The sequence below is a fragment of the Lonchura striata genome, chromosome 1 (assembly GCF_046129695.1).
Source record: "Lonchura striata isolate bLonStr1 chromosome 1, bLonStr1.mat, whole genome shotgun sequence".
Taxonomy (NCBI): domain Eukaryota; kingdom Metazoa; phylum Chordata; class Aves; order Passeriformes; family Estrildidae; genus Lonchura; species Lonchura striata.
Window position 1 is genome coordinate 64,147,388 of NC_134603.1, and position 8,267 is coordinate 64,155,654.

The 8,267-nt window shown below is 45.3% G+C and overlaps 2 protein-coding genes across 2 annotated transcripts; one reads left to right on the forward strand and one right to left on the reverse strand.

Annotated features, from left to right (window-relative positions):
* Positions 1 to 604: 604 nt before the first annotated feature.
* Positions 605 to 6,974, reverse strand: NDUFS6 (NADH:ubiquinone oxidoreductase subunit S6). The gene is made up of 4 exons (XM_021528729.2): positions 6,824 to 6,974; positions 5,758 to 5,811; positions 1,828 to 1,950; positions 605 to 751 (listed from the first exon to the last, which is right to left on the reverse strand). The coding sequence occupies exons 1-4, from the start codon at positions 6,962 to 6,964 to the stop codon at positions 686 to 688; spliced, it is 384 nt and encodes a 127-aa protein (XP_021384404.2). The 5' UTR covers positions 6,965 to 6,974; the 3' UTR covers positions 605 to 685.
* Positions 6,975 to 7,032: 58 nt separating this feature from the next.
* MRPL36 (mitochondrial ribosomal protein L36) lies at positions 7,033 to 7,802 on the forward strand. Its single transcript, XM_031504178.2, has one exon. It carries the CDS (start codon positions 7,121 to 7,123, stop codon positions 7,436 to 7,438), a length of 318 nt encoding a protein of 105 aa, XP_031360038.1. The 5' UTR covers positions 7,033 to 7,120; the 3' UTR covers positions 7,439 to 7,802.
* Positions 7,803 to 8,267: the final 465 nt, after the last annotated feature.

Below are 8,267 nucleotides of genomic sequence, written 5' to 3' on the forward strand. Positions count from 1 at the left end.
GCAGTGAGTTAAGACTGCAAACAGAGGCTTCAGGTGTGACTCTCAAGCAGAACCAGATACACTCTCACCCCTTCAAATGAAGGGTAAATGGTTAAGTCCTCACCTTTCACATGTGCCAGACTGGGTAGTTCTCCAACTCACAGTGATTACCATTCCAGGCACTGGTGGCTCCTTTTCAACAGGTAGCAAGAGCAGCCACTTAATTCAGGATTTACAATCTTGCTTCCAGGAGTGAGTGTTGTAATCCTGAGTATCATAATATCTTAGCACTTCCATTTGCATTTGTGAATCTAGCTATAGATACTGGACCACGAACCAATTAGGAGTGTCACACAGCGACAAAAGACAAACACCTAGGATAATTAATTACCCAGTAAACAATTACAACCCATTCAGTGTTGAAAAGAATACATATCTACCCACTACAAACAAAACCTATCTACAGCCAAACACCAACTCTAAGCCTGCAAGAAGTCTGCCAAACATGAAAACTAAATTAAGTACAAAGCAGATATTGTAATACCATTCAGCTCTCAAATACCCAACAAACTGTGTTTCAAAAATGTACAGCCTGGACTTTCCATAGTTAAGATAAACACAAATCTTTGCTTTCTAAATATATTGTTTATTTATAGTTGAACGTTAACATCTGAGCAGAGATCTGCAAGCACACAGGGATAATCATTCAGTGATGTTTCTGTTTAAACTGAAGTCCACAGTAGCCACATGTTCCGGTCTTTGTCTCTTTGTCCTGCAAAAATATGAAAATACAACAGCTGCTAGTTTCATTTTATAAAACTTTAGGAAATTACATTTTTTCTCTTATTTAGTTGTACTATCTTAAAACCAATCAGTATTGCAAAAGTACAGAGTTTAGTCTTACTTGAAACAATGGAAGCAAAGATTCTTCAAGAGTGTGGCACACATCAAACAAAATCAACATAAAGAGATCAGGAGTGTGCTACAGAAGTTAAGGCTGAAGTCCTTCCTAAGCGTTACAGATCAGAGCCTCCAAACATTTATGTAAAACGAACTATTACAAAATTCTTACTTTGTTCAAAACAGAAATGCTTATGATTCTAGTTAGGAGTCACAACAACACTGACACTTAAGGACACTAGCTCTTCCCCATCATTCTTTTAGGCATTAGAAATGTCCAAATTCACATGAGCAGACAAAGATTGTAAAACATCTGCTCTACCTGAGAACAAGACCTAAGCAACAGCTGCATCCACAAAGGTCATAGGACAGTAGCTTCAATATTTTTACCCTGTAGAACAAGAATACACTGGAAACTATCACAGCTGTCAACAGCAGGATAAGACAACATTATTCTTCATTCTCTGTCCATGACTGAAATATTCAGTCTTCAGAACTACCAAGATTCCCAAAGACTGAAAGAGGGGTTGGTTTGTTTTTGTTTCGTTTTCTTCGTTCTTTTTCCCTTGAACTTGCAAGACTGAAAATAAACAGCATATTCTTAAAAATACTGCAAATGTATGGTCAAACTACATGGTGGCATTTAAATAATTAGTTCCAAAATGCAGCAAGGATGTTAATTTTTGCTCTCAGTAGTTGCTCTTACTACATCACCTGATTTTTTTTAAAAATACTGTCTTACTAACCAAACCAAAATTTCAAAAAGGAATTTCTGTAACTTCAAATGGAAGCCCTCTAATTCTTCTGATTTATACCAGGCAACAAATAAAATCAGCACCTCAGGTGATTACTCCTTTTATTTTGTTAAACTAGCATTTCAAAAACCAGATAATCTTACAAAAAAGAATGTACAGGCAAAACACACTATATGCCGAATAATGACATTACCAAGTTTATGTATACTTTGGGATGTCCCAAAGCTCCACCACCACCATCACATGATATCACTCTGCTTTCAACTTGACTCACAGGCTGCTCCGCTATCAAATCGATTGCAAAATTCTTGTTCACCTGTAAGAAAAAGAGGGAAACTTTCAGATACCATCTCCACCCAGACGAGAAAGCAACTGCTATTTTCTGCCTCCTCAGGCAGTTCCACTACAGCTATTTTGAGATGTTCCTGCTTAGGCTTCCTCCCAACCCCTCCACCAATTCTAAGGCTCTGCTATAAGCCAGATCAATGAACTATACACTGAACTCTGCAAAAGTAATCAATCCCCTTCCCCTGATATACAGGCCACACCAGTGCTCAGGTTTCAGCAGATTCAGCAGAGATGTGAGCAGGAACAAGTAGACAAGAACAGAAAATATTTAAACAACACTGTATTCTGCTTTAGTAACTATATGATAAAACTGCAGAAGAATCTCTACTGATAAACTCAAAAATAATAGACAAGTAAGGTTAGGCATGAGATAAAACAACTGCTGGTAAATTAGAGCCTCTAGTCATGTACCTTATTCTATCACTGCACAGGAATCTCATGAAAACATTAATGTGGTGCATAACAACAGTCAGAAAGACAAATTGTTTAGCACCAGAAAAAAGGAAAAAACCTCTAAATGCCACTACTCCACTCTGTAAATCCATCATAGACACTTCCTGAATATGTACATCACTGCCAAGTAGGGCTTCTTCCTAGAGTACATCTGCATGGCCTGGAAAACATATCCATGTCTGGACAGGCTGACGACATAGCAGCTTGTCCCTCAGCAGGACCTACAGCAATCCAACACTCTCCAAGTGTGCACTGAGCTGACAACTATTGCTACAATTCAGGGAGAAGTATTCCAGGAGGGGTCACCTTTTTCAAAGGCCATGATATACACACATGAATATCAAATAACATGCATACCTAAAGGAGGCAGTACCTACTGCTCTGTGTATAAACACAGAGCATATGAACATTCTGGTATTGGAATAAAGATGAGATTCTTGGGAAAAAGACAGCTATGTGTCCATTACATAAATACCTAGGAATTACTTCCACCAAGCCTCCCATTAAGTCGCTGCATTTTTTGGTACAGTAATGGAAAAGTCAGTTTTACCAACTAAGAATTTGTCCTTACCAAAAGAAGATGATAGCTAAAAAAAGTTAGCAAAAAAAAAAGGTTTTGGTATTGAAAGAAATTGGCAACATCAAGGACCCCTCTGTCTGGGGCTGTGTCCACAAGTCTTGTCATTTTCACCAAACAGCAAGAACTTTCACTGCTGTTTTTAATAACACTCAAAAATGTGCATCCTTTATTTCATGCTAAAGCAAGAGAGAGATAAAACCATTACATACCTTTACTTCAAGATTATAAGCAATAACTCCACTCATCCCAACACTTCTTAACCACAAAAGGTACTTGTGAGGCAAAAGAGAAGCAAAGAACTCTCATCTAATGTATAGCTGAGACTTGTCTATGGTTCAGCCTACTAAACAAGACACAGTCTAAGAATTCACCAGGAAAACACACTACAAAAAAAGCCCAAGTGGTTGCAGTTACCACATAACCCTTTGACTAAAGCACAGCAGTACTCAGCAGGAAGAGGCCAATTCCCTCAGCACATCCAGATGTGCCTTGCTCCAAGCATAAATCAATGGGCTATTTTTTTCCTGACAGAGTGCCAGTTTGACAATTTTGTTTCTGCTTCTTCCCACCTATCCACCTGTGCCAGTCCATGGTCTGGGAAACTAAAGAGATAAAACCAAACTTGGATTTGATTTCGGCCCAAAGATATAGAGGAAAGGCAGGAGAGAACATTTAAACCAGACAAGCACTGAGGTGAGTCCTCCTCACACCTTCAGCTGCTGCACCAGCCCCATAGAAAGTGCAGAGCTGAAGTGGGAATGGCAGTGTTAAAATAAGTCCTGCTCTACATTATGGATTACAGAAGGGCAGGATGACCTGGCTGGGCTGTGGCAGATGCAGTTTAGCAGTCGCCATGATCAGTTTTCTCACAGCTTCCTGCTTTAGGCCCTTGCCAGAGAGCACTAATCCCCAATTCTCCACAGAGAACCAGTGAGTTCAGCTAGAACACAGGGATGTCACTAACAATTGGGCAAGCAGAACTGAGGGGACAATAAGCACATACTCTCGGCCATGCCCCTGGGCCTGGCCACCTGAAGCACACAGGCCCAGCCACCCTGACTGGGGGAGACTCCAGAGGCTGCACTTCCCCCAGACAAGCTGCTGTGGCTGGAATGGGCCAATCCTGAGCAGGACTCAACCACCTGGACCTAATGAAGGCAAAGGGAAGAAGCCACCAAGAAAGAACAGTCACCAGGAGAGCTTCTGCTTCAGAAACATGACAACATTCGGACTACAGACGTGGCTGTCAACTCCAATACTAGCAGCTGAAACACATTGTGGGATAATGGCAAAGCCCCTAGAGAGAGATCCTATTAATAGGCACAGATCACTTAAAGTATTTAACATGTAATTTTTGTCACAATTTCACCATTAAAACTTAGCATTAAACCTTGCCTAGCAGACACAGAGCTTGGCTTTTGCTGGAGAAGGAAGAACTGGGCTGAACCGAAAACCCTGGATGCTCCATACCACATGGAGTATGAAATTACTTGATGTCAAAGGCACATTTAGAGGGACAGCTGCCCCCAGAGAATTAGGCTTAAGGAGCATTTCTTAAAAAGTTACACAAGTAGCAGAATACCTGGGAGAGACTTACTTTGCCAACTGTCCTCGCTGAAGTAAGCTAATTCAGCATTTTAAGTGACATTTTCATTTAATTATTTCACATGTAGAATCCCCACTTTTGCCACACAGCATGAGTTAAATTGTATCCGTCACACAGTGAGGAAAACTCAATATGAAAACTCAGAAATTAGTGTAATTAGCTCACACTAATTTAGGAGAAGGATAATTATATGAAACTACTTTAAAAATCTGTCACACCTTATATTTAACGTCTCTGCTGAACATAAACATTTATAGCATTAACACTAAGGCAATATTCAAAGGCTCAGGCACCGAGGAATACATTTTCGCTGAAATAATTCTATTTCTATCCCAAAGGCCAGCAGATCCCTTGTGGAGCTGTGCTGCTGGATCATTAGAGAAAACTCAGTGCTAAAGGACTTCTCATAGAATGGGTATGTGAAATATTAAGCAACAGCAACAGGGTCACCTTTCCAGCACTGCACGTGGATGATGCTGGTATTACTAGACTTTGCAATTGAGGCTTCATCATTTCAGAATAGCCTACATTTTACTTTTATTTGTTTCATCATTCTTGAGGCAAATGCTTCTCGGGCTCATTAAAAACGTGGTTTGAGTAAAGATCAGAATTCTACCTAGACAGAAGCAAATTAAGCTTCAAAACAGATGTAAAGAGAGATATGTAAAGAAATTCACAATTCAGCAGAGCATTTAATGATGTGATTTTTCTGAACATAAATGTGCTAAGAACATACTAACTTCTTAAAACACATGCTTGAAACAAAACTGTTCCAAGTTTAAGATGTTCAAATGCCTACAACTCTTAACACCCTAAATACAAGCACTTTAAAATGTACAGCAAATCTTGAGTTTACCAAAAGCAGGGAGGTAAGACAGAAAAAAATATAAGTCGCTAAGCTGCCTTAAAATTTTTTTTCAACACAGTGAATAAAACCTCCACTGAAACCCCAAATCCAAACCAGTATGGTTTTGATAGAGATTGTTTTTTTGTTTGGTGGATTTTTTTTTTTTTCTTTTGCTCCTGGGTTTGGGTTTAGTCAGTTTCTTGAATGAGGTTGAGGACACTACTATGAGGTAAAGAAAAAAAACCCATAAACTACCCCCTCTCCCATGAAAAATAGTAGATTGAGTTACCTCCTTTTGTCGTCCAACAAATCTAACTCTTCTATAATCCTTCTCGTCATATACCTAGAGTGTAAAATAAACTTGATCTTATTTACAGAGAAACAACTACAAACATAGAACACAAAGACTTAGAAAATAAATAGCTTGAACTGTATGCTTAGATTCAAATAGTATCACCTTACAGGCATGTAATATACAGAAAAATTCGCTTCCATTTCCCTCACACAAGTAACTGAATTGCACATTGGAAAGTACAACAGACAAGGAAACTGGTGGTGTCAGGGCTGGCATGAAAGCCAGTGAACAGAAGAGCCTGATCACAGAGGTGAACACAAATTATTTATTTATAATGCCGTTCCTTGATCTCACCTAGGTGGTGAACTAAACTGGAAAATTCAGGTTTCGTATTTATTTCTGTTCTGCTAAGTAACCACAGTGCCAGCTTTCCCAAGCTAGCGCCATCCTCTCTCGCATCTCAAGGCACCACACGAGCCTCAGTTTCTCCTTGGAAAAGAGGTAACCTGGAGTTAAAGGCACTGACACCAGGGTGCCTCCTCCACCTCTCAACCCTTCGGCTGGGCCACCAGTCGGATTCGGACCGGAACGCTCAGGAATGCCCAATGGCGTTCTCCTGATTATCAGGGGCTTTTGGTTGTTTGGTTGGTTATTTTCCGAAACAGCGCGTACCTCCTGTGTACGGATCACCCAGGAGCGTGAATTTCCACTGTGCGCGCCGAACGGAGAATCACAGAATAAATCAGGCTGGAAAGGGCCTGTGACACCATCGAACCCAACCAGTGACCGAACGCCCCACGGCACGCAGGCCGCGGCACTAAGCGCCGCATCCAGCCACTCCCTGAACCCTCCGGGGGCGGCCGGGGCAGCCTATTCCAGTCTCTGTTCACGGCAAGAAATCCCTCCTGATGTCCGGCCTAAGCCTCCCCGTTACGTTACACCACAGCACACCAGCGCGCTGCCCGCGGCCCCGGCGGGATTCCCTGCAGGCGCAGGCGGGGCGCGCCCCCCGCCCTGCCGGAGCGGCGGAGGGGCGGCAGCCCGGGCCCGGCGCGCTCACCTGCCCGGTGTGCGTCACCAGCTCGCCGGTGTCGGAGGCCCGCACACCGTAGGGCCGGGCGGCGGCGGCCAGCCCCGGGCGGGGCAGCAGCGCGCGGCCCCGCGGCAGCAGCCAGCGGAAGGTCGCGGCGGGCGCCGCCATCTTCGCGCCGCCCACGTGACTCCCGGCCCCGCCCCGGGTGTGCGCGCGCTTCCGGCGGGGAGCGGCGCGGGCTGAGGTCAGCGGGCGGCGCGGAGGAGGGCAGCGGGAGCCGTGCGCGCGTCCCGACCGGCGCGCTGTCCCCGCAGGGTGCCGAGCATGCTGTCCCTCCTGGCCAGGGCCGCCGCCGCGGCCGCCCCGCTCCGCTCGCTGTGCCGCTCGCCCTTGTGCTCGCTGGCGCCGTGGGGCCGGGCGGCGGGGCCGCCCGTGGCCTGTGCGGGCTGGGCCCCGCCGCCGTGGCGGGCGCCCCGCGGGCTGCTGGCCGCGCCGCCGCCGCCCGGGCCGCCGCCGCCGGCCGGGCTGAAGACGAAGACGGCGCTGAGGAAGCGCTGCAAGGACTGCTACATCGTGCGGCGGCGCGGGCGGCTCTACGTGTGCTGCAGGAGCAACCCCCGGCACAAGCAGCGCAAGGGGTAGCGCCGGCCGGACCCCGCGGGGCGCGGAGCCGCCGCCGTGCTCGGCAGCCGGCCCGGAGCCCCCGCTGCCCGAGTCCCCTCACCGGGAGCTGCCAGCCGCGGACACGAGCCGCGAAATCCATCTTCGGAGCACCTAGAGCCAGGTGCGGTCCTGGCGGCCCTTGCCGGCATTTCAGGCCTTGGATGCGGAGAACTGAAGCGGGAAACAACAGGCTGCAGGATCTCTTGTCATCTTAACCGTGAAGCCTTAAAATCGCCGCGCTGTTAAATTAGGAAGGGTGGAGCTGAATCACTGGACTCTGAGGTGCATTTGGGTTTAATTAGAGCAAAATTAAAATAAACGCCATTGATGTTCATTACTACAACGCTGCAGTTTTTTTCTTAAACACCCTTTATTTCCCCCCCTCCCCCCACCCCCCCCCCGCAAGATGTTGATAACAGAACCAATAGTTTCAAACTCAGGTGGGCAATTTCAGGTTCCATCTAACTTGCCTTTAAGATTCTGCGAAGCTTTAGGCTCGGTGTCATCGATTGGTGAGGCTTCAGAGTTTTCTTGTGTACCTTGAAAGAACTCTCTCCTAACAGGTGTGGAGAAAATGAGAGCAGTAATGCCTCAGAAGTCATATTGCCAAGCTTAATGTTAAATGCAAACTAGTGGATTGTTCTTATTAATTAATTAGAGCCAAAATTGCCTTGGTCACGAGTAGTATTCCTCACATTTCTCAATATGACTCTGCTTGAGGCAGGAGTGTTTGATTATCCTGTGAACTGCAAGTTCTTAGCAAATGGTACCAAACTAAACTTTTGGGAAACTATCCTGTTACAGCTAC